At 50.8% G+C, this 25,779-nt stretch overlaps 1 protein-coding gene across 5 annotated transcripts in view; it reads right to left on the bottom strand.

Moving 5' to 3' along the window:
- Nucleotides 1–7,279: 7,279 nt before the first annotated feature.
- The window catches only part of Osbpl5 (oxysterol binding protein like 5), a 53,535-nt gene continuing 35,035 nt past the window's right edge, over nt 7,280–25,779 (bottom strand). For all 5 annotated transcript variants that reach the window (XM_013118543.3, NM_001281672.1, XM_021231002.2 and 2 more), the window contains 15 exons: nt 23,629–23,800; nt 23,172–23,376; nt 21,722–21,906; nt 21,256–21,337; nt 19,782–19,880; nt 19,311–19,407; nt 17,911–18,009; nt 14,301–14,398; nt 13,827–13,916; nt 13,599–13,735; nt 13,010–13,195; nt 12,597–12,723; nt 11,360–11,486; nt 10,421–10,523; nt 7,280–8,433 (listed from right to left, as the gene is read on the bottom strand). In XM_013118543.3, the coding sequence (XP_012973997.1) occupies nt 8,295–8,433; nt 10,421–10,523; nt 11,360–11,486; nt 12,597–12,723; nt 13,010–13,195; nt 13,599–13,735; nt 13,827–13,916; nt 14,301–14,398; nt 17,911–18,009; nt 19,311–19,407; nt 19,782–19,880; nt 21,256–21,337; nt 21,722–21,906; nt 23,172–23,376; nt 23,629–23,800 (1,946 nt within the window). In that variant the 3' untranslated portion in view covers nt 7,280–8,294. The remainder of the gene's footprint in view (nt 8,434–10,420; nt 10,524–11,359; nt 11,487–12,596; nt 12,724–13,009; nt 13,196–13,598; nt 13,736–13,826; nt 13,917–14,300; nt 14,399–17,910; nt 18,010–19,310; nt 19,408–19,781; nt 19,881–21,255; nt 21,338–21,721; nt 21,907–23,171; nt 23,377–23,628; nt 23,801–25,779) is intronic.

The following is a 25,779-nucleotide window of genomic DNA, read 5'->3' as shown; positions in this document are numbered from 1 at the left end:
TTGCAAGCAGTAAACTAGAGTTAGGTTCTCTGCAATGTTTTTATTACTTTTATTATATTGTTTCTTATTATAAACTAATGAAATATTTCTTTTCCGTGACCTGAGGTAATGCAAAGGTTTGAACTAGAGTTGGGATCTTTATAAAAGACAGACAGAACCCGGTATAGGTGGCTCACGCCTTTAATCCCAGCACTAGGGAGGCAGAGGCAGATGGATCCCTGTGAGTTCAAGGCCAGCCCTGTCTACAAAGTGATTTCCAGGACTGTTTCAAAGAGAAACTTTGTCTCAAAAAAAAAAAAAAAAAGCAAACACCCAAACAAAAGACAGAGGCGGGCTGTAAACATTACTCAAAAGCAAGACAAAAGGAGAAGCTGAAAACCACTCTGACATAGCTGTCCCACTCAGCTCAACACAGGAGGCAGACAATTTAGCATTTTTGTTATTTCTCTTCCAAACAAGAAGTTTGAAGTAATTCTACCCCTGTGGCATCCCTGTGAATGGTCACTGGTCAGTGGTCTGGAGTGGCAGCTGAAGGGTTTGGGGGGCTGTATGAGACCTGCTGACTCTGCTGGCCTCAAAGTGCCTAAGACTGTGTGATACTCTCCCATGGCTCCAGGAGAGGCTGTCCCTCCACCCTGTATTGGCTTCCCCTGGCCTGTGAGTGAATCCCTCAACTATTCTTCCTGTTGATTGTGCTTAGCTCCTCATGTGCTCTTGGGACATAGGACATTTGAAGCAAGTCTCCTAGCCTGACATAGGAAACATAAAGTCTATCTCTCATCCTTTCTAGGGAGCCCGGGTCCAAGATAGTTGGTTCATCTGTTCCACCTGCCTCCTCCAGGTGCTGGAAAAGGTGGTCCACTGACCAGCCCATCCATCTCCCCTCCAAATGCCACCTCCTCTTTAAAATGAGGGAAGACTCAGGGGCACCAGAGGACTTTGGATTCCATTGGCTGCCCCAAGAAAGAGGAACCTGACACCAGCAAGGCTCTCTTTAAGTCATCCATTGTCTCTCATCCATTCAGGGAGTGGAGCCTGTGACCACCAACCCTCATATAGGCTGGGCAGTGGGTGGGGGACGGACCAATTCTTTGGCCAACCTGATGCCTTTCTAATTTTTGTCTTCTCTGAGGCCTGGTGTCTGCTCAGGACTAAACCAAATCAAAACACAAACAGGTTTCCTTGGGAAGTTTGACCATCCCCTAAGGTACTCACTCTGAAGTGTCCCCCACCCTTGGGAAGCAGAAGGAAAGTGGAGGAAGGGAAGAGGAGAGAAGCAGCCACTTGTGAATACTATTGTGGCACCTGCCAGCTAGCTCCTCTGACTAGCTTGGGATTTGGGGAGGTTAGGGGCCTTCCCTTTCTGCACACACATTCAGGTCTTGCCTGTGCCACTCTGCAGGGGAAGGGAGGGGAGGCCTGTCTACTCCAGCTATAATTTTGTGCCCCAGGCCCCTCTATGATCCCTGCCCTTTGCTCTTTTAAATTTTTTGGGAGAGAGAGACAGAGAGGCAGAGGTGATACATCTTCTAAAGTTGGAGTTACAAGTAGTTGTGGACTGTCTGATGTAAGTCTGGGAATCAAACTGGGGTCCTCTGCAAGATCAGTCATACTCTTAATGGCTGAGCCATCTCTCTGGTCATCTCTCCACCCTTGCTCTTTAAAGTGGGATATCATACTGGTCCAGGAACTCCATAATGGTTCAAGGCAGTTGGGTGACTTTCTTACATGAGTATAGTAGCCCTTGATGCTCTTTCTGCAGAGACACCCAGAGGTTGCCCACATGGAAGTGAGGGGCTGAATAAATACCAGGGGAATGTTCTCACCTCCAAAATAGATGTGGTAATCTCTTCTGGGAGTACTCCCCAAGTTGCTGCTGGGCAGGTTGCTGTTTGGGAATATGTGAGGATTCTGTTTGTGCTCTGCCATTTCTGGGACTGCAGTGAGGATCTTTTAGTAATGTTTCATCACTACACACAGAGATAAAAGGCTACAAGGGCAAGGGAAGGGCTTTGGTAGGTGAGGGCGGATCTTGAGCTGGGACAAGAACTCAGGGAGTGGTATAGAGGGGCCAGGTAGTTAGTGTGGCCTGTGGGGTCCAGCCTGGAGCTTTTCTCTTTTTTGCTAATTTTTATGTGGTGGCACATACAATGGGAAAAGTTCTTAAGGTGAATGTGGATAGTTTCCTGTCCATCTCCAGGCAGGTGATGCACATGTTGTCACGTACCAACCAGTCTCTGCAATATGGTGGGATTCATTGGAAACTTAAATTTTATCTTCAAACATGTTTGTATACAAATTCTATACAAATGCCTACAGCTCCATGTGACATAATAGCTCTGTGCTAGCTTGACTTTCTTTACCAAAAGCAACTTGGGGAGAAAGAGTGTTATATTAGGTTTACAGGTCACAGTCATGGAAGGAGACCAGGGCAGTAACTTGAGCAGGGCAGGAACCTGGAGGCAGAAACTCAAGCAGAGGTTAATGGAGGAGTGCTGCTTACTGGCTTGGACTTGCTCTGCCTGCTTTCTTATAGAACACGGGACTACTCAGTTATCTGGACCATTCCATATTAGTCAAGAGGTTCCCTCTTCCAGGTGACTCTAGTTTGTGTTGAGTTGACAATGGATGCTATGACAATCTCCCAACACTGTATTAAAAAAAAAGACTTAGAAAACCTTAAGCTTCAGAGAGAAGGCTCAGGAGTTAAGAGCTCAGCCCTTGCTCTCCAAGCCTGATGACCCTAGCTAATCCCCAGAACCCATACAATGGTGAAACCAAAGGCCAGGGCGGTGTCACATGAGAGGTAGAGGCAGGCAGATCCCTAAGTTTGAGCTCAGCCTGGTTTACAAAGTGAGTTCCTGTACAGCCAGGGATATAGAGTAACCCTGTCTTGGGGGAAGGGGAGCAAAACCACAGAACCCATTGCACTAAGTTTTCCTCTTCTCTCTCTCTCTCTCTCTCTCTCTCTCTCTCTCTCTCTCTCTCTCTCTCTCTCACACACACACACACACACACACAAGCACCATGCAACACAATAATATTTTTTAAATGATTTGAAAATAAAAATAAAATAGGTGGACTTGGTGGCACATACGGCATTAACCTCAATACTAGACAAGCAGAGAGATGAGGTAACTTGGTCTATACAGTGAGTTCCGGGCCACCAAGGCTACCCATTGAGACCCTGTCTTGAAAAACAAAACAAATAGATGATACTCTAAAAGAGGAAACTTGTTTTTCAGACTTTTTTTTTTCTTAGAGCTTGGCTTTAACTTGGTTGTCGTTGATTGACTACATTTGCCTGAGTTCAGTCTCTAAGAAAGTAGGGAAAGTAGGTAAATTTAGTTTAAGAAATCATTGTTCCTAAACCTGTGTTACTCAAAAAGGTGAGGAGGAATTTCCTTTGCAGACCGGATCAGACTGGATTGGGTCTTTTCATATCCTTTGGGGCTCAGGCTTGTGATTTCCTTTAGTAGCTTCATGAAGGAGAGCTCCCTCTCAAGGCAGCCTCAGCTCCTCTACCCAACAAAACCTAGGACTGAAGCCTAGTCACCTTCCAGGCGCCCTGCAAACTCCTCCCCCTCCTTCTGACGTCACCTAATCCGAGTGTCCTGAACTCTGAGGAGTGCTGCCCAGGTGAGGGGAGCAGGTTGGCCTTCAGCCCGTTGCTGCTTTTTGTCTGCTACCCATTAGGAGAGTGGGTTCTCTGTATACTATTCCAGGTAGAGCAGTCATGCAGGAAGTGACATGTGTCCTGAACCCTGACCCCTCGTCCAGAGCAACTCCTGTGTCAAGCCGGGCTGAGATCCAGGCACTGACTCAGAGTCAGAGAATGTGGGTGGAGAATGGGGCAACTCTCCGTTAACAGAGAGCTGGGGATCAAAGAGGTGAGTTAGAATACTTGCTTCTTCTGTTTTTTTTTTCTTTTTAAATTTAAATTTAAATTAGAAACAAGGTTGCTTCACATGTCAATTCCAGGTCCCTCTTCCTTTCCCTCCCTTCCTCCTATGCCCTCCCACCAACCCCCCCAATATCCCCTCATTTCCCCAGGGAGGGTGAGGCCCTCCATGGGGGTGTCCATAGTCTGTCATTTCATCCAGGGCACCTCTTATTGTTGGATGGGTGCCCAAAGTCCATTTGTATACCCGGGATAAATACTGATCTACTACCCAAGGCTCAATAGATTACCTAGCCTCACTGACACCCACATTCAGGGGGTCTTGATCAGTCCCATGCTGGATTCCCAGCCATCAGTCTGGGATTCAAGAGCTAATCCTTGTCAGGTCAGCTGTTTCTGGGGGTTAAACCAGCCCAGTCTTAACCCCTTTAGTCATCAGTCCTCCCTCTCTGTCACTGGATTTCTTGAGTTCAGCTCAGTGTTTAGCCGTGGGAGTCTGCCTCTGCTTCCATCAGCCACTGAATGAAGGTTCTGTTTCCCAGACTCTCTGGCCATGGGATTGTAGGCTGGCACTTCCCAAGCCTATGTCTAAAACCCATATATGAGAGAGTACTTGCCATGTTTCTCTCTTTGTGACTGGGTTACCTCACTCAGGATGGTTTCTTCTTCTTTGGCTGTCAGGTAACTATGTAGATCAGTTTGGCCTTGACCCCAGCCTTGAGATTAAAGGTGGGCGCGCCTCCACACCAGAAGCAACACGTGTTCTTACCCACCTCTCCAGCACTCTTACTCTGACCTCAACCCTGCCTGATCTGAGCCCAGGCCCACAGGAGCCCTTAGGCAGACGACCGCACTTCAGCACCCAGCCAAAGGTGTCGGCCCCAGGACACTTTTCTCTTCTGGCATGCCTATGTATTTCCTGCCATAGCCCTGATCCTTTCTGCTAGCTCCAGTCTCGTTGGCCCGGTCACCTACCTGTGCTAACAGCAGGACTGCCACAGCAGAGTGAGGAGACACGTGCTGGTTATGTACAAAGAGCTGCACCCTGTTAGCACATGGACTTTTAAAGCTTAGCTGGGTGCCCCGCCTGGACCCAACCCTCAGGGCTGGGTGTGCCTATCACTGCTCTCTGTGCCTGCGCTGAGGCGGGGAGGGGGAATTGGCCCGCCCACACACACTTTGTCCTTTCCCTTACAGTATCACACTTAACTTCCCAGCCTTGTCCCCAGGCTGTGGTCCCCAATGTTCTCTGTCTCACCTCTGTCATTGTGTTGCTCCAGGACCGCACAGGAGGACAGCAACACTTGCCCTTAGGGCCAGGCTTATTTCACTTAGCACAGCATACAGTCTTTAAGGCTTCTTATACTGCTGTGTCAGAACGTCTGTCCTTTTCAAGAGTGAATGCTATTCCTTTGAAAATACAGGCTGTATTTGTTAGCTCATTCATCTACCTGTGGACCTTTGGCTGCTCCCACCTGTGGGATGTTGAGAAAATGACCCTTCTGAGATGTACTTAGAGGTGGGCTGGCTTGATCCATTGATACTATTTGTAGTATTCTGAGGAATATCCATGCAAATTTTGACAGTGTCTGTACAGCTCCTGTGCCCACCAGCAGTGTATAAGGTTACAATCACTCCACATCCTCCCAAACATTTCTTGTTTTCCTAGCTTGGGTTTTATTTTTGCTTTAAATTAATATCTGTTCTCATGGATGTGAAGTGTCCCATGTGGTTTCATTTTCCCACGATCAGCGATGCTGAGCACACTGTGTTCTCTTGTGGATCTTTTGACTGGATATGAAGGTGTATGCCTGTAGTCCTAGCATTTGAGAGGCCAGGAAAGGGACTCATAGCCTAGGATTACCTCAAACTCAGTATATAGTTCCAAATAGCCTTTAACTTCCTTCCACCTCTACAGAGCAGGGATGACAGGCATTTACCATGTGCTGCACTTGAATTCAGAAGAGTCCAGCTTCATTCTTCCACACTGAGTCATTTATTAAAGAGGCCACCTGTTCCCCTGCTGAATATTTGGCTCAAGGGTCTATTAATAAAACAGATGCTCTTGCAGAGGACCTGGGCACCCACACAGTGACTCACAGTCACTTTTAACTCCTGATCCAGGGGATCTGATGCCCTCTTCTGACCTGCACAGAACCAGGCAGGCATATGGTAAACAGACATATACTTGAGGCAAAAACATTCATAATAAAAGTGAATAAAGATATAAAATTCAAAAGGTAGAAATAAAATTTCTTTCTTTGCATATCTGTTTTTTGAAAAATTATTTTTATTTTATGTGTATGAATGACTGTTTTGCTTGTATATATGTAAGTGCACTATGGAGTCCTGAAGAGGACATTGATTAGATCCCCTGGGATTGAGTTACAGATGGTTGTGAGCTAATATGTGGGTAGCTAGGAATAGAACTGAGGTCCTCTGTAAGAGTAGCAAATGTTTTTGACTGTGGAGCTATCTCTCCAGCCCAGTGTGTGTATATTTTTATAAAAGGCCTGAAGTCTGTATACAGCTCCCATACTGGATCAGTTTATTAAATTTATAAAGAAAAAAAGAATAGAATTCAGGGAGGGCATTCCAAAGTTCCAGAGTGTATGATGGTGCTGGGAGACAGGACCTAGTTCTTCATGGGCCCAAGGTGCAGGAGACAAGGTGAGGGGTTCAGGGCTTCCTGTCCATATCAAAAACAGAAACAGATGTCTGCGTCATAAGCTGGCTACCTGCAGGCACCCATTCTCCAGGATGCCTGGCTGACTGCTTCTTGGAGGCTCCACAAGCAGGGTCCTCTAGAGGAGTCCTGAGGTGGGTGGATGCGGTCCCACTTGACTCTTCTTTGGAGGCATCCTTGGTGTCTACTCTCATGAGTGTTGCTTGGCCACCTTATTCCCTCTGGTCTTCATTATCTCCCATGTGTTGTTAAGGGAGCTGTAGCTTGCCTTTGAGGTGGTGTGGGTGTTGTCAAACACCTAAGACTACTCTGGATGTCTCCAAGCTATCTGAGCATACGGAATTCTTTCAGCAAGGTCATGCTGGTGACAGCAGGTTGCCCAGTCTAAGTTTCTCCTTTATAATGACTTAAATAAATAGGTCCCCATCCTTTCCCTCACTTTTCCAGTCCTAATAGCTTTCCAGAATGCCTTGACAGGCAGCATCCTTCCCATGTCCACAGTTGCTCACTGGTTGATGGCTGAAACGCCAGCTCCCAAGGGCTCCAGGTGGGCCATCTTCTCACTCCACACTGTGAACCTGCACCCCACCTTCTGGGTCCCTCACTTGATACCTCAAGACAGCCCCATTACACTAATTTTCCATTTCCCCAGAAATTCTTCCTTGTTCTCAAGGACCCCCAAGAAGAGAAAATACATGTATTTCCATTTATTTCAAGGCATGGAGCAGACTCACCCCCAGGCTGGGGAAGGAGAAAGACAAATGGATACAAAACTTGAAAGGATCAGTTACAGTGGAGATGGCACCAACAAGGTATTAAGGCTCCGAATGTGAGTACGTGTAGGTGCCCACGCATATGCACACACACACACACAGAGGGCCAGCCACACAGGGTTGGGGGCCAGATGCAGAGGCTGGTCACTGCACACAGCTGCCTGGAATATTGCAACTATATGTATTCAGAATGTCAACAAAATGGGAAGACTGTGTTGGTCAGGGCGTGTGGCAAGCTTGAGCCTCTCTGGCCTTTGGGAACACCCCCTGGGCACTTTTTCTTGCTTTGTGCTCACACTGCCATTGGCCAGGGCACTTGTGGGCTCCTCTGACTGTAGGGCAAGTGTGGGTGCAGCAACTCCCTGAACAGGCTCCAGTCCAAATAGCTTAGTAACAGGATAAAAGTCCCAATGTCTTCACCAGAGCAGCTACAGCCTGTTGGTGCTTGAGCGGGCAGACTGCCCGGAAGTAGATGTCACCACCCAAAGAGCCCTGGGAAATCCTCGAGTCTTCCTTCTTGCTGCTCCTGGAAACCTTGCTTTCTTCTGTGTTGCAGTGAGTGGCTGTCCAGAGCCTGCACAGGCCCTCCTGATCCCCAGATCTGATGCCTTGTGGCAAGTGGGGGCTGGCTTGGGAATGGCTACTTGAGATGACCAGGGGCACACTGCAGAGCAGAAACTGCATTTGGCTTTAGCATTAAGGCCGGTGCTAGGTGGAGGGCCCTGTAGGAGAGGCCAGTGCTCCCTGGAGGGTCCTACAGCTAGGGTCACAGCACCCTCATAGCCTCCAGGCCCCACCTGTCATCCTCTTATACAAGGACCCTTCTGTCCCAATGGCCATGCCTGTGGGCCTCACTGCCTCCATGGGCCGGTGTAAAGTGCTGGGTGCCTAGGAGGGAGCTCTGCAGGCCTCGCCCTGCAGATCCCAAGGGCTCTTATTTGAGGATATAGTTAATGAATAGCTGACATGTCAGGAAGATGCAGAGCAGAAACCAGGAGCGGGGATTCTGCAGGAGGCTAGGGGCAGACGGCTGCCCAGCACGCACTGTGGAGCTCAACATGGCTGAGAGGTGCCTGCAATGATAGGGACAGAGGCTGTGTCAATACCAGCAATGGCCACCCTCCCAGCCTACATAGGAGTCTGAAACAGGTTGGCATGTCTACCTGCGGGGAACATGGCTACAAGGGTGGGTAAGGGACTCATTAGGGAGAGGGATCCTACAGCAGGAACCTGAGTATCAATTGTGGGATAGGAGGGTCTGGGCTTGGGGAATAGGCCTCTTGTCTCCTTCCTGTCACCCTTGGGGTGGTGGCTGAATGGTGTCCTCCTCCTTGAAGTCCCCTGAGCTGTTTGGAGATAAGATCTCTGAAGAGATGGCTACCTCACTCTAGACTGGGACCCTAAGAAGGGATCAGGACAGAGATATACATAGAATGACCATGGCTGCAGCCAAGGACAGGGCACTAGGAAGAGCCAGGCCTGAGACTTCCATCTTGGACTTTAGCCACTAAAACGTGAAATACTCAGTGTCTTGTTGGCATACCCGGCTATGTGTCAGCCAGGGACACGGGAACAAACCAATCAAGCTTGGACTCTGGTATCTGGGCTCTCTGTTTCCTGGCTGGCAGCAGTCTTTTGGGGGTACTAGGTTTCCCTTTCCTTGCCCACACAGCTTGCGTAGGAACAGATTGAAAGACATGTGACTGTACTATTGAGACATCGGCTAGAGGTGTCAACCTGGATTGACTCAAGGATACCTAGGGGTCTGGGCAAGCACCTCTGGGGAGACCCTGTCCTCACTGGGCTGTGCACAGCCCGCTTCACACCTCCTCAGCCTTCCGGGCCTGGGGCTTCCTACTCTGACATTAGAAGATCCCCAGAGGCCCTAGGAATCCCCATTCTCATTAGCAGGTATGTATTTATGTGACTGCAGTAGGGAGATCAAACAGCAAGCATTGAGATGTTTGTGGCTTCGCTGATGGACATCTGCAGGCAAACCATATGACATGTACAGTCCACAAAACAAGAGAGATGTCATGTTTGACTCATCTCCAGCACCCCTTAGCCTCGACGGCAAGCCAATTTCCCCCACACTCTCCTGTGAATTAATGAGACTTTTTTGGGGGGGAACCTCTAGAGGACACTGATGTGAGAAAGCAGGAAAAATTGGCACTTGGCATTGGGGGAGTGCTTCTAGGTTGGCAGAGTATCAGCTTTCCTGGGGCCAAGATACAACCACTCCAAGCTCAAGCTCTCTGCCACTGAGGTCCTAGGGTATTTTATTTATTTTTTGTTTTTTCATTTTGTTTTTCCCAGACAGGGTTTCTCTGTACAGCCCTGGTTGTCCTGGAATTCACTCTGTAGACCAGGCTGGCCTTGAACTCAGAGATCTGTCTGTATCTGCCTCCTGAATGCCAGCATTAATGGTGTCCACCACCACCACCCAGCAAGGCTCTAGGGTTTTAAGTCATTCCAACCTCTCCCTTCAGGCTACTAGCTTCTAGCCAGCATACTTCTCAACTTCCAAAACTACAGCAGTTGACTTCAGCCAACCCATAGCCAGGCATTTAGATCTCTGTCTAAGTGGTGCTGCTGGAGCCTGCCTGACTCAGCAGGTGCTAACCCCATCCCACTCCTGCCCCCACCCTCCTCAGTGTCCCAGCTTTCAGGATGGGCACAAAGCTTGTTCTCCACACCCTCTCCATTCTGCTTCTGGTATTAACCCATTTTACCGAGAAGAACCAAGAGTGATGGCATATGGTTCCCTCACATGATATTGTGTGCTGATAGGAAGGAACTGTGTGGCCCTGGCTCAGACCCACTGAGGTCACATAGTATTGAGGATAGTCTGTACAGTGGTGCTGGAAAGCTGCAGGGAGCCTGAGGTGTCCAGGAGGGCTCCTACCTGCTTTCACACACCTGGGGCCGGGGGCTCCCCTGGCCCTGAGGGGCTTCCCTGGATCTGCTATTTCTTCTAAGCCCCTTGGCTGTGTTCACTGGCTCCTGAAGGAGGGTTGCATTCTCCTATGCTGGCAGGTCCCCCCACTTCCCATGTCTTACCTATGCAGTTCTTGCTGAGCTTCCCGAATAGACAGCACAGCCTCTTGTAGCATCCGTAGCCGGTGTGCCTCTCGCCTGCACCGAGGACACGGGCTCTCGCTACCTGGATGTCCAGGATGGAGAGGGCAGGGAGAAAGAAACCAGGGTGAGCTGGGATGTCCTGGCTAACCCAGTTCCTATCTACCACCTGAGAAACCCTCAGGAGCCAGCCATAGACACAGAGACACAGAGACACAGAGACACAGAGAAAGGTTAGGATGGGATGTAGGCTCGGTAGCCTGCAAGCCTTAGAGATGAGTGACCAAGACATGGCTGGTCTGCTGCATAGACATAGATTGCTCAGTAACAGCAAAGGAGCATCAGGGAAGGGTCAGAGGCTGGGCAATGGACAATACCCAACCAATTTGTCACAGTATCCCTGCAGCTCAGGAAAATCCTAGCCCGGGATCACGTCCTCCCTCCAATCCCCATTTTTGAGAGTAGGTTTCATGTATTCTAGGCTGGCCTTGAACTCATTATGTAGCTGAAGATGACCTTAGCTCTTGATCTCTTGTGTGACCTCTGGAGGGTTATAAGTGTACATCACCATGCTGGGTTTATGCTGTGCTGGGACTGAACCCAGGGCTTCATGCACGCCAGGCAGGCATTCTATCACTAAGCCACATACCTGGTACTCTTGTCCTGGCTACAGCCCTCATCAGGTCTTACTGTCCCCAGACTCTGAGAAGACAGACCTCTTAGGGAGAGGGCAGGGCAGGACAAGCAATGATTTGGATACCTGTCCCTGTATCCTCATCTCTGGAAGGTGCTTCCCTGGCCCTTACCATCCTGTAGATGCCTGTACCATCCTCTCTGCCTTCCCTCTTAGTCAAGGTCTGAGGCTTCCACCAGCCAGGGTCAGAGCCTGCTTAGCATGCATGAAACCCTGCAGCTACTTACCAGGAACAAAGTCCTCATCAGAGAGGTCTGGGCAGGACTCAGGTGTGGAGCCACTACTCTCAGTGACCTGGCTATGGCCAGAGGGCTGGTCACTCGCCTTTCGGAGCCGCCGGTCAGGGCCAGGCCTCTGTGAAGAGATGGAGTTACTATTACTTGGGTCCCCTCCCTTGAGGACTTGGTGTCCCTTTAATGTCAGGATGTACTGCAGTAGGGCAGTGTGCAGAGGGCAGATCCAGTGACTTTGCAGTTGGACACAGGTGGTTTAAATCACCTGGCATGAACTGCAGCCATTCCCTCTCTGGGGCCTCATTTTCCCACCAGGAACATAAAACTGTTGACCCCCCTCTTCAGGAATGAGGACCAGCTAGGGCTACATAGTCTGGCCACCTGGTGGATGATGTGGGATGTCCTTCTGTGTGCTTTGAATACGTGTTGTTTTTACTGGTTGACGAATAAAGCTGCTTTGGCCCATGGCAAGGCAGGGTATAGGTAGGTGGGAAACCCAAGCCGAGAGACAGGGAGAAAGAAGGCAAAGTTGAGAGAAGACACCAGCAGCCGCCAAGGAAGCAAGATGTGTGGAAAGTGAGGTAATGCCATGGCCAGGTGGCAATACATGGGTTAATAGAAATGGGTTAATTTAAATATAAGAGCTAGCTCGTAATAAACCTGAGCCATCAGCCAAACAATTATAAATAACATTAAGCGTCTGAGTGATTATTTTATAAGCAGCTGCGGGACTGGCAGGCAGGACAGAAAAGCTCCAGCGACAGGTGGAATCATTCATAAGCCCACCTTCCACAAGGGCATCTCCAGCCCTCTTTTCCTGAAACACCCTCTGCCCCTGGCCCTTTGACTCCTTCCTGCCTTTCCCAGGCCCTAGGCATGTATGGATGCCGTCTTCTTTTCCTCTCTGGGCTACCCTGAGCCTGGGTTTCTTTAGCTGTAGAATGGGACAAAGTGGCTTCAGGAGGTAAACAGGCTGGCAGCCAACTGACTCCTGCATGGAGTCTTGAACTGTGAGGCCCTGGGTGCCCATGAATCAAGTATTCTGCATCTTGAATCCCACCGGAAAGGAAGAAGGAGCAATGAGGAGCCTGGGGTCAGTGAGGGCTCACTGCCAGGTAGGGTTTAAGATACCACAGGCATGGGCATTGAGAGAGGAGGGCCAGGTGACTAGGTAGAGGCAGTGGTAACCATTGAGATCAAGTCTGGGCTGGACTTGGTGAAGGGTACTGACCTTGTGCCTGGACACCGGAGTCCCCAGGAAGGTTGTCTGGCCAGACATAGTCTCCCTCTGTAGTGTGTGAAGAATCCCATCTTGCTCATATTCGGCGATGTCCTTCAGGGGGTCCCAGGGGCTATGGCTGGAGGGTCCAGATGGTGTCCATCAGTACAGGTGATGACCCTCACGGGCGAGGGTTCTGTCCTAGCCTAGACTTGAGCCTCTCACGGTGACCCAGGGGATGCCCATTGTTCAGGGTCTGCAGGGAAGGCTTAGGGGGTCTATCTGACCATCCCTCTGTATCCCTTACCCTTAAGGTACTGCTGAAGGCAGGGAGACTCCATGACATCCCCAAGTCAAAACAGGCACAGTGGAGTCAGTCTGCAAGCTCCAGCCCCTGTGAGGCCCCAGGACCACTTGCCACTCACTTCTCATATCGGTAGCGCCATTCTTGGGTGAGCGGGTCCAGGCGGAACAACTGTGGCTTCCATGGAGTGAGGCTCTGCTGATGTTCACGGGCACGCTGCCGCTGGGCCTCCTCTAGCACAGACTTCTCCTGTGTGGCTTTGTGCTGGTCACCCTCTCGGATGGCCCTGGTGACGTGCTGCCAGAGCCTACAGGCCAGAGGACCAACCCACCAGGAGCTCAGAGGGGGCGACTCCATTAATAGGCAGCTTTACATCAGAAGAGGGCTTAGAAAGCTGTCTGCTTGGTTACCTTCAGTGACAGGGGTCTGGCTATCTTGCAGCAAGCCCATGTCTCCCAGGTTTTGATTCTACACCATGAACTGTATTTTTCCTAAGTGGGACACCCACCTGCCACCTGCAGGGATCTCTTTGCTGGCTATGATGAGGCCCTTTCCTCCAGGTGTTCCCAGCGGGACAGTTGAGGGGTCTATTCTGAGGATGTCCTTGACAAAGACATCCTGGAATATGCTCCCAGCATGGTGACCCTGACAACCCTCCCCTGGGCACCACAGTCTGTGGCCAGCAGGGCTCCTGGGCCATAGGGCCTCACCTCTCAGACTCCAGCTCAGTCTGCTCTTCCAATAGTACCGTGTGCCGCTTCAGCCGCTGCCTGCGGACCTCCTCACTCGGAGTCCAGAAGACCTCGGTGCCTCCACCTCCCTCTTCCTTGATAAACACATCTCTGTCCTGCCCCAGATGGCACAGCAGCATCAGGGCTGCTGGCCTGGTTGGTGACCACCCTAGGGCTCAGCCAGGTTCCTGAGGAATGACGTCTTACCCAGTGTCCAGTGAGGCATGCCAGGACCTCCTCCCCTGATGTGATCTTCCCGGAGATCTGGTTGATGCTGGTGCTGCTCCCAAAGAAAGGCTACAAGAGCAGGGGGACACCCGATGAGTTAGGAGGAGGTGGGCCCTGTTTAGAGGCACATCCTCAGAGAGGCAGAGTGGTCATTCTCATGACTATGGCTTAGATGAGGCTCACTATCAGAAAAAGATGCCCTCACTCCAGTGCCTTAGTCTGAGCTCAAATCTGTAGTCTTCCACCATTAGGGCAATGGGGCTTAGGCCTGCAGGCTCTGCTATGTGACCTGTGGGTCACCCCTTTCTCTCTCTGGGCCCTGTCTGCTCTATGGGGCCCAGAGAGAGAAAGGTGTACTTGTTTGGGGCATTTCACCTGGTGTGGAAGGAGGGGATCAGCCCTCCTTCCCTTCCTGAGCTCCATGCACTGTCTCCCACAAACTGCATACATTACCTTGAGCTTGAAATCCAGTTCAGCTTGGAGGTTGTTCTTCTCGCATGCGATGGTCACTTTGCCCCCTAGCTCCATGGTCATGGTGCCATACAAGATCCCTGAAATGCAAATGGTGTTGGGATTCATCCCTGAAAGCCTGTGTCAGCAGACAGGCAAGGAGGGTGGGGAGGGTGTGTGAAGGGAGCTGTTGAGATGGAGCCAGAAGCCTGCCTGTCCTTTAGTACTGTGACCCATGTAGGGGCCTCTGCTCTGATCTGGGGATGCCACACCCTTCCCTGGGTCAGCTCCTTCAGGGGCTCTGATCCCAGTGTCTGTGGCTGTGTTCTGCACCAGAACTAGACCGGTACCCCCAGGACTGGACCAGTGTGTCTATCTGTTCCCGGTTATCTCCCACAACTGTGTCATGTGCATCTGAAAACCCAGTATGTCTTTTTCTCAGTCCACTTCTGGCCATACGGAAAACATAATCTCATTTTAAAAATCACCACCATGATTGCAGTAGTTTGAATAGGAATGGTCCACATACACTCATATATTTGAATGCTTGGTCATTAGGGAATGGCACTACTTGACAAGGATTAGGAGGTGTGGCCTTGCTGAAGTAGGTGCAGCCATATTGGAGGAAATGTGTCACTGGGGGTGGGCTTTGGGGTTTCAAATGCCCAAGCCAGGCCCAGTGGTTCTACCTGCTGCCTGCCAATCCAGATGTAGAACTCTCAGCATCTTCTCCAGCACCATGTCTGCCTGCATGCTGACATGCTTCCTGCCTATGATGTCAATGGACTAAACCTCTGAACTGTAAGCCAACCCCATTTAAATGTTTTCCTTTATAAGAGTTGTCATGGTTATTGTGTCTCTTCACAGCAATAGGACACTGACAATGATGAAACAAAATACCCAAACTTTTCTACTTGAAAACTCAGAAATGTGAAATAAAATATTTCATTTTCAAAAATGAAAAGACAAAAAAAAAAGAAACATTTGTACCAGCACAGCTGGACCCCTATCCCTACATCCTTCCAAGGGGACTAGGTATACACAGCAAGCCCCACAGTGAACTCCACAGCATAGAGGAAGGCAGGATCTTCATGTTGCTCCAGGGGGTCTCTGGGACTTACTGTCTCCTGTCATAAGAGATTGCTGCAGAAGGCCTTCTGTGGCTCAGGAAGCATCAAGGAACAAGGGCACCACTGGCTCTGGGGATTTCAATGGACACTTCCTATGTGGCCCTAAAACAGCCTGCTTCATAGAGCTGGCAGAGACTCCCAGAAAAATTACATCTTCTCATCTAGGGTCACAGGCATCACTGTTTGTTGGCTCCTGGGTCTTGTCTACCACCTACAGCTCCGAGCACTTCCTTCCGTGAGACCCTATGACACTCACATGTTCTGTACTCTAGACCTTAGACCCCAGATGTTCTTCATGCACTGAACAACAATTTTTGTTCATTTGTTTTTTGAGACAGGGTCTCACTATGTAGCCCTGGCTGACCTAGAACTTACCATGTAGACCAGACTGATATTGAGCTCACAGAGATTGCGCTGCCTCTGTCTCTAGAGTACTGGGTTTAAAGGTATGCACCACCATGACTGGCTCACTAAACCAATTTTTCTGAGCATCTTTTAAGGTCCTGCTGCTGACCATGGAATACATGTAACTCACACCAGGGCATAGACAGAGAAGATGAGACAATCACATTTAAAACAATTGTGAGAATAGTTCTCTGGGTCCTAACCAGAGTAACTATCCCACAGCAAGCTAAGTACCAGACTGCAGCAAAACACATGGTCAGATTCCCAATAAGATCAGGGACAGGGACACAATGCACACAGTCACACACACACAGCCACACACTGTGAACATGGCTCACACAGTCACACATGGCTGCACACACGATGCACATGGCTGAACACGGCACACATAGCCACACACACAGCCTCACGTGGTGCACACAGCCTCACACAGCCACACACAGTGACGTGCTTTTCTGGAGTCTGGCTTTGCCTGTGTTTGTTTCTCTGAGAGCACATCTGCCCTGCTGCTTTAACGCACTTGTCGCTTTCAGACCAACTCTACAACAGCTCCGCCAGAGACTTAGAGCCATGCATGAAAGGAGCTTGGAAGGCAGGGTGTGGAGACCTAGAGGCATAAGCCAATCGCTGCTCCCCAAATTAAGCTGCACTTGTCCAGCTCATTCTTTGAGTTGTCAGAGCTATGCCAAGTCAAAGGTGAGGTTTTTATTTTTTAAGACATGGTCTTACTATGTGGCCTCGAACTCATAGAGACCTGCCTGCCTTTGCTTCCCAAGTACTGGGTAAAAAGTATGAGCCACCATACCAGGTTTAGCATGGATTCTTACTTTTATTTTTGGAAGTTCTTGGGGTGAGCTTCAGCTCCCCCCACCAGAGGGATTTTCAGGGTGGGGAAGCCCTTCCGTTTGACACCACTGTGGTAACGCTATGTCACTATTCCTAAAACCTGGAGAATGTACACAGAGTGGGCCTTAAAGGAAACTGTGGACTTCGGCTAAAAACTAAGACTTGATCTGGGTGTGCATGAACACAAAACAATAACTACCATACTAAGCAAGATGTCTGTGACAGGAGGCTGGGGGTGGGTAGGGGTATACAGGAATTATACTTCCCCTTGACCTGTGTGTGTGTGTGTGTGTGTGTGTGTGTGTGTGTGTGTGTGTGTGTGTGTGTGTGGTACTGGGATTGAACCCAGGGCTTCATACACACTAGGCAAGTGTGCACCACTGAGCAGTGAGCCCTGCTCCCTTCTTATCTTTTAATTTTGTTGTTATTTCGGTTTTTCAAGACAGGATTTCTCCATAGCTTTAGAGCCTGTCCTGGAACTCACTCTGTAGACCAGGGCTCTCACAGAGATCTGCCTGTCTCTGCCTTCTAAGTGCTGGGATTAAAGACATGCTCTACCACTGCCCAGCCCATCTTTCAATTTTGAGACATTGTCTTACTAAATTATCCAGGCTGGCCTTGAAGTCACTCTGCAGCCCAAGCAGGCTTAGGTCTTTCAATCCTTCTGCCTCAGCCTCCTCAATAGCTGGGACTGATCACTAACACAACAGGAACCAGAGGCAAAATCAAAGAGGAGAAATAGCTGTCTACCCCGAGTTACGCACCCAGTTCTGAAAGTCACTCACAAGGTCAGGATACTGCAAACTAGCAAACACCTGAGTGTTTATTTAGCATCTGCTACGGTTGATCTTGATTGTCAACTCCACCTGAATTTGGAATCACCTGGGAGACACACCTCTGGGTGTTTCCAGGGAGGTTAGCAGAGGAAGGAAGACCTGCCCTGGATATGGATGGCACATCCCTGGGGTCCTCGGCTGAGTAAAAAGGAGAGACTGGCTAAGTACCAGGGCCATCTCTCTTCTTCCTGACTGTGGGTTCAATATGGCCAGCTGTGTCACCAACCCTCCATGGTGGACTGTACCTTCAAATAAACTGTTTCTTCCTTTCTTAGTTGTTGTTTTTTTTTTTTTACCATGTTATTATATGAAGAAAAGTTAACTAATACAGTCCCATATCCACGACTGACGGCTAGCCTGGGCTAACAGGGAGTGGAGCATGGAGCAGTCACTCACCTCGGCAGTGGGCATAGGGCATGGTGAGGGTGTACTCCTCCTTGCGGTTCAGGAAGGTGAGTTTAGCCTTGCCATCCAGAAGTGCTGACAGTGAGTTCCCTGCAAGGACAGGGCAAGGGCCATTGAGGGCACAGACCCTTAGCATCAGGCTGCTGCTGGACCCCAGCGACTGAGTGCCTTTTCAGCATATCCCAGAGTTCCCAGTGCCTCCAGCTGGAGCACTGAAGGAGGGGCACACAACCTCTATCTTGGATATCATAAAAACTCTAGTTTGCAGCCATTGTGAATTCTGAGCAATCACCTGCCTTGCAGCATATTAGTGGTCTATCTCAGTTACTCCACAAGGGAGCTTCAGGGTGGAGACTATAAACCTGGAGCCAGCCTGAGCCCAGAGCGTAGTTGGGAAAGGTGAATGGAACATGGGTGCAGATGCCACATGCTACCCTCTGCTGCTACCGGGCATACAGAGGCCCCAAGCATACACCCCATGAAAGTCAAGAGGCACCTGATGGGGAAAGGTGTTGGTGAGGTTCCTGGGCACTGCCATTCCCAGGCTTAGAGCAACACAGAAACATAGCATGTCCTGTGACCCCAGGCTGCTCTGGCCTGCTTGGGACATGAAAGTGCCTGCCACCAGTCAGGTGTGGCTGTCAACATTTGATGGGACCCATGCAATGGAACACTGTTTTCACTCTTAATTCACGTCTATATACCTACCTACCTTCTATCTACCTATTACCTATCTCTATGCCTCCTACTCATCTATGTATTATCCATCCATCCATCCATCCATCTATCTATCTATCTATCAATCATCTATCTGTCTGTCTGTCTGTCTATCTGTCTATCTATCCATCCATCCATCCATCCATCTATCTATCTACCTATCTATCTATCCATCCATCTATCTATCATCTACCCACCCTCCATCTATCCATCTACCCTTCTACCTACCTATTACCTATCTCTCTTTCTGTCCATCTACCTATTATCTATCTACCATCTATATTCTGACTTTTTTTCTCTCTATCCATCTACCTACTGTCTGTCTGTCATATATCCACCATCATCTATTTGCAGGTCTGCGGATGGAACCCAGGGCCTCTGCACACTAGGTGTGTATCTTCCACTGATCTGCAGCCCAGCCCCCTTTTAAATCAGTACAAACAGCCACTTGTGGCTAATGGCTATGGAATCAGGCGGCTTTGTTGGAGCAAGTCCTTCTCTGTAGGCTTCTCCTTTGTTCCCTGGCTTCCCTGCAGGAAGGTGTCCGCTCTCAGCAGAGTTGGGGCCATCCATATCATCACACTACTGGGGTTCTGGGGTTCACTGTCTTCTGGAGTGACATTCTCCTCCCACTTCTACAAGACCTAAAACCCCACCCCCAGGAGCCTCCTCACCGTAGAACTTGGACTTTGCTGTGATGCTGCCACTCATGCAGAAGCCATCCTTCCGGTTGCTGACGTAGAAGGCAGACACAGGAGGATGGTGGGACACCTGTGTGAAGAGAGGTGGCTTTGGAGATGGCTCCAGAGAGGGCAATCCCAGAATGACACACCTCTGGGTCCCAGGAGGAAGTGTGGGGTGAGGGGCACATTCCTAAAAGTACCAGGCAGGGCCTGGTATCTGGGAACCTATTCACATTTGTGAGTCATCTAAGGATGCCCCTTGCTGGGAAGTCAGGCTGCTTGTCCCCTTTCAGGCGATGCTCTGTCACAGCATCAAGCCTGCCCTGTTTGGAGAATCCCCATGGACAGTTCAGCTTCTCCTATGGCAGGTATGGACCACTGAAAACACCACCCTCAGCCCCACAAGCCCTTGCCCACCACCCACACCACGCTGGAAGTCTGAGCTGGGCAGCGGGGTCTTGCCTGCTCTGCTATGTAGAAGGTGTGGCTGTTGGTTTGAGGGTGCAGCCAGCGGCAGCGGAAGGTCTCCCCCAGGATGGGGTTATAGGGTTTCTTGATGCCCTGTGGGGAGCACAAAGACATGCTGGAGGAACCAGGAGGAGGAAGTCACTTCTGGGTGCCCGCATGGGGTGAGGTGTGGATAGTAGGAGTGTAGGGGTTGCTCCTGCCTCAAGAAGGGGTTTTGACTTGCCACTAGCACCCTGCTTCTGCTTTGAGGAGATGACTTTTTGCTGGTGGCTTATATTTGGGGGAACTGCCTCAGGAATTCCTGGCTTCTGCTCAGCTCAGGGGGGGGTGGGCTCAAGACCCCAGCCAGATCTGACTGTCCCAGGACTGGGGCACAGCCCATACATAACGGGGTCAAAGTCAAACTTGGGAGGTGCCAGGCTTCCAGGAGACCTTGGTCTATCAGCTCAGCCTACTATATGACTGGGTCGGTTCCTTCTCTCCGGGCCTCAGCTCACATCTACACAAGAGGCATAACTGGAATCAAGTTCACTGTAATCTTCCTGCCTTTGCCTCCAGAGTGCTAGTATTACAGGTGTGTGTGTGCACTTGCGTGTGTTTGTGCATGCATGTGTGCGTATATGTTTGAGTCTACATGCCTGTGGAGGCTGGCAGTCAACCTTGACTGCTGTCCCTCAGAAGTTATCCGCCTTTCTTTGAGACAGGACCCCCTCACTAACCTAGAACTTGCCAAGTAGGCTAGCCTGGCTGGTCAGCGAGCCATGGGGATCCTCCTGTCTCTACCTCCTCAGCAGTGGGATTACAAACATGCACTACCATGCAGTCCCAGGATTCTAAGTAATGAAACCCAGGTCTTCAAGCCTGCATGGCAAGCGTTTTCCTGACTGAGCTCTCCCCAATCCTCCCTCTCCTTTTAAAGATGGCTTTTCATGTGTATAGTTCAGGCTGGCCTTGAACCCCAGGAAATCCTGTTTATATTTTCCTGGTGCTGGGATTACTGGTGTGCACCGCCATGTCTGGCCAGAATCTGGGTTGTCAGGTTTGTGTACTATGGAACCCCAGTTCCAGGTAGACCCGCAGGCTACTCCATAACCAGGGGCTACTACCAGCAAACTCCTGGGCTGGGGGTTCTCAAAAGGGTTTCTATGACAAAATGGAATAGATAACTCCAGATTCCAGAGGTACCTTGTAGCTTAGGGTCAAATGCTCCTTTCCTAACGCTGCTGTGTGTGGTGGCACCTGTCACACAGCCTGAGACTGTCTTCTTGAAGACTGAGAACAAGCTAATGGGACAAGAATTGGGAGTCAGGCCTGGGAAGTCAGAGGACTGTCCTCCACCTCTCAGGATCTGGGGCCATGGTGGGGACAGCTGGATTTCTTCCAGGCCATGGAGGAGAACGCTGGTTCCACTCATGGTGGATCGACAGACCCCGGCTGAAGCCTTGCCCTTCCCATAGGCCCTTCTTACCTTGGGCTTCTTGTAGAAGCCAGACAGATACCATCGTAGCACAAGCTTCATGCGGCAGTAGGGGTCTTCCTCTGTGGCTGCCCTGTGATGGGGTGGAGAGCTCTGACTCACGTTGGGGTCCACAGCTACCCTCCCTAGCACTAACTATCCCCCCTTCTCTAACCATTCCAACCTCTACCCACTTGGCCGAAAGAGGCAGCCTCATCCCAGACGACCCCAACACTCCACTCCATCCTTCCAGATAGACCAGAAACAAGCCAAGTGGGCTTAGCACATAGCCAGAAAGCACTATGGCCAGCTCCACACTGGGGTGGAGAGGGCTCTGCATGCTCTGGGCTACTGGGGTGCCCTTACCTCTAAAAAGGACCCTCAATGCTCATGCCTTCACTTCCCTCTTCCTGGCTCTCCCCCATTTCCTGCCTCTGCAGCCCACAGGGGCTGGGGACCCCTTCTGTCGGGGATGCACCTGGAGAGCAGGTCCCCGTGATAGTAGTAATCCGAGAGCTTGCTGAGGAAGGAGCGAGGCTCCAGCACGAAGGTGGGCAGCACCACGCGTGACAGGTCCATGCCCGGCCGCAACTGTCGCAGCAGCACCCACATCAGGCTCTTGTTTTCCTCTGACACTGTCTCCACTTGGGATGTCTCATCCAGCTGCAGCAGAGGGACACAGTCAGGCCCCGTGAGCTGGGACATGGAGTCACTGCTCTGGGTTGCCCAAAGGAGCTGAGGGACAGGGAGCCAGAACAGCACATCTGGTCCTTGCCCACCTGATACACGTCCGCTCTGTGTGAGCGGGTGCCACCGCCCACTCTGGGCTTGGGAATGAGCGGGTTCCTCTGCGGGTCTGAGAACAAGACCAGCTCTTCTCTACCTGGTGTCCTGGCTTTCCTTCTCACATGCACAGCTGCCATGGTGCCAGTCACCACATGATGCAGCCACAAGACCCTCACCAGAGGCCAAACTCCCAGGGCTGCCCAATCTTGTATGTGTGGCCGCCAAAACCCGGAGCTAAATAGCCCTCTTCTCTAGAAGTTCCAGTATGGAAATCTGGTTTCCCCAGTCTTCTACGCTTTCGGGCAAGCCAGGCAGCTTTCTGCTATGTAACAAATACCCAAAAGAAGAAAGGTTTGAGCTAATCTCAGCACTAAGGAGGCTGACAAAGAGAACTGCTATTTGTGGCCAGCCTGGGCTACAGAGTGAGTTCTGGGCTAATCAGGGCTACACTACCCAGTCTCAAATGAAACAAAAGGTTTATCTTCAGTGTAGGAGGGCTTGGTGGAGGATTGGTGGGCATCATTGCATTTGATGGGAGAGGTGGTGCATCATGAAGAACACGGTGGCGCCGGGCGTTGGTGGCGCACGCCTTTAATCCCAGCACTTGGGAGGCAGAGGCAGGTGGATCTCTGTGAGTTCAAGGCCAGCCTGGTCTACAAAGGGAGTTCCAGGACAGCCTCCAAGACAATACAGAGAAACCCTGTCTCGAAAAACCAAAAAAAAAAAAAAAAAAAGAACACGGTGGCACAAGTGCTCATGGTCAGGATGCAAAAGAGAAGAAACCTAGCAGACCCCTCTGAGGCCACGCCCCCAGTGACCTAACTTTCTCCTGCTAGGTCCCAGCTCCTCAGGGTTCTACCACAGGAGCTTGTCACCTTCCCAGCAGGGAGGGCTGGGATCTTTCCTGAGCTTCGTGTCCTCTGGCCACAGTCCACCCCAGGGCAGGGAAGCTGTTCATTTGGGGATGGACCCTCACATCAACCCTGCATCTCATGCTAGGTGGGCTGCTCAGAGTTGAAGAGACGTCATTCAGAGATTCACTCAGAGACACAGCTGCTGGCCATACTCTGAGTGACAAGAGAGTGGAAATTCCAGCCCTGACGCATCCTGTTTCCACTCTCTCAGTTGACAGTGGCTCTCACCTCTCCCAGCTCCTCCTGGACCTGCTCCACATAGGTAGTTCCCCTCCGTGGCCCACCAGGGCTGTCCAATGGGTCGCTTCCACTCTCGTTGGTCTTGCGGCTGTGATCTTGGGTGTCAGCATCTGAGTCTTCGGCATTCTCTCGTTCTGACTTGTCCGAGAACGCATCATTCTCCAGGTGGTTCCCCAAAGCAGACCCATTCAGCCTGGAGAGCGGAAGTGCCCATGGGCCCTCAGTTCCAGGCGACACCTAGGACCTCGGACACCCATCCTGGCACCTGGCCCCTCTCACCGCAGGGACTTCACACACTGGGGGACCTGCATTTGTGCCATTGCTCCTGTTTTATCAGTAATGATGCAAAGACTGGTACCCACGGGAGAGAACAAGCCCGCCACCCCAGCTGGCCTCCTTCCTGCTGCTGCTTAAGAGCAGACCCCCTCTCACCCAGCTCACTCACGGGAACAGGTCGTGGTCTGGGATGGTGGTTGAGGTGGGCAGTCCATAGAGAGAAGAGGGGGAAGCGTCGGGCGAGGACCCCCGCTCTCCATCTCGGCCCTGCTTGCATGTGCTCAGTCGCAGCAGGCTGGAGCAGCGCAGGGCCAGCTCCAGGGCATCTAGCCAGCAGCGGCCTGAGGGACACAGAGTGAGTCTTATGGGGCAGCTTTCCCTGCATTTCCCCACTGTGGTAGTTTGAATATAAATGGCCCTCATAATCTCATAGGGAGTTGCATTATTAAGGGGCGTGGCTTTCTTGGAGTGGGTAGTCTTGTTGGAGGAAGTGCATCACTATGGGGGTAGGCTTTGAGGTCTCCTATGCTCAGGATACAGCCCAGTGTCTGACTTTTAGTTGCCTGCAAGGTGTAGAACTCTCAGCTACTTCTCCAGTGTCTCTGTCTGCACACTGCCATGCTTCCCGCTATGATGACAATGGACTGAACTTTTGAAACTGTAAGTGAGCCACCATAATTAAATGTTTTCCTTAAGAAGAGTTGCCACGGTCATGGTGTCTCTTCACAGCAATAGAAACCCTAATTAAGACACCCACCAAGGAACTTGATCTGCCTATTTTCGGGAAGTAGCCTTCAGAAAGCAATCTCCTGCCAAGGTATCCTGTCTTTTAGTCCTGAAAGCTCTGGTCCCACACCTCACTCCACCCCACTAGTGACTAGTTAAAGACCTGCCTCCTCCCACAGACCCCAGCCTTGCCTGTGGTCATCCTGGCAGGAATGAATATAAGCTAAAGAGACAGGTGTGCCCCTCCCTTCAGCCATTATTGAATTAATGGACCCCAGGAGTCTCAGGAAGGGAAAGACTGAAGCCTGGTGCCAGCCAGAGGGAGAGCTTGTCTCCCAGAGAGATCTCACAGAGTTCTGAGAACTCGTCAGACCACCTTGCAGGAGAGACTGGAGCTGACAGTGATGGGTCAGTGACGGGCAGGACCACACCTTGACCAGGACTGCCTAGCTATGCACACCTGCTGCCCTCTGTTTAAACCCAAATTTCACAGCAGGACCCCAAAGATGGACTTGAGGATCTCTGTCTCTCTTCCCAGTGTGACCACACTGAATAAATACCCCCCCTCTGCTTTTCACTGCTGTTTGTCTATTTAATTGATTACCAAGAATGGCTGGCTGAGTCCAGCCTGTTGGGGCTGTCAACAGCTCTGGGAACATGTGTGCACAGATGTATGCCCTTGGAAATGACAGAGCATGGAACACATATCTGGGATCCTGTGTAACTGGAGGGTAGAGGCCAGGCAGGGATCCAGTATGCCAGGGAGGAGCCAGTGACCAGGCTTCAAGAGGCAACAAAAGACAGCCAGGGCTGTGGGAAAGCAGGGGACAGGCAGGGCAGGGCCTCCTGAGGTCCTGCTTTCTTCATGACAGGGTGTGTGCATGCCTGCAGGGCTTGAGTTAAACCTGGGAGTAGGGCGGGGTGATAGGAGGGAGTTGTTAAGAGCTATGGGGAAAGGTACCCACAGAGGTGAAACCTGTGTCCTGGCATTACTAACAGCTTCCTCCACTCTGCCTCAGAGTCACCTATAAACGATACTACACAGTGTCCAAGGGACTCACGTGTGAAGGCCCCAGCCTAAGGCATAACAAAGGAAGCTTCTGATTCCTAAGCATCCATGCTGGGTGCCCCTGGGTACTCTGGGCTTCTTTCCCTAACTTAAAGCTACACAGCTTTTGTTGGAGAGTCCCTGGGGAGCTCAGGGAGACCCACCTGGATGAGACTTCCTGGTGCCCAGGAACTGCCCTCTTGCCGAGGGATGTCTGGGATCCTGCTGGGCTCACTGTAGGCTTGCTTTGAGCACAGTGCTACCTCCAGTGACACTGGGCATTTGTGGGGACAGTGAGAGGATCATGGGAGGTTACATAACCCGGGATGAGAGCAGGGGAGATCACTGTGGAATTGGACTTAGAGCCCAAACATGCATTTTTGGCTGCCACAAAAGACTAGACATCCTGAATGCTACACATCCTTTGAAAGCCTCTGGCTCCTCCTGCAGGAAGCCTACCCTGATACACATGGGATGCTGATAATCTTTCTTGACTGTGGCCCCGGACAATCAGGGCTTCAGCTCAGGCTTGTTATCTGGTGGCTG

This window comes from Mesocricetus auratus, unplaced genomic scaffold, assembly GCF_017639785.1.
Source record: "Mesocricetus auratus isolate SY011 unplaced genomic scaffold, BCM_Maur_2.0 Super-Scaffold_4256, whole genome shotgun sequence".
Taxonomy (NCBI): Eukaryota; Metazoa; Chordata; class Mammalia; order Rodentia; family Cricetidae; genus Mesocricetus; species Mesocricetus auratus.
Note: the sequence above shows the minus strand (reverse complement) of the source record. Positions and strands in the feature narration are given on the sequence as shown.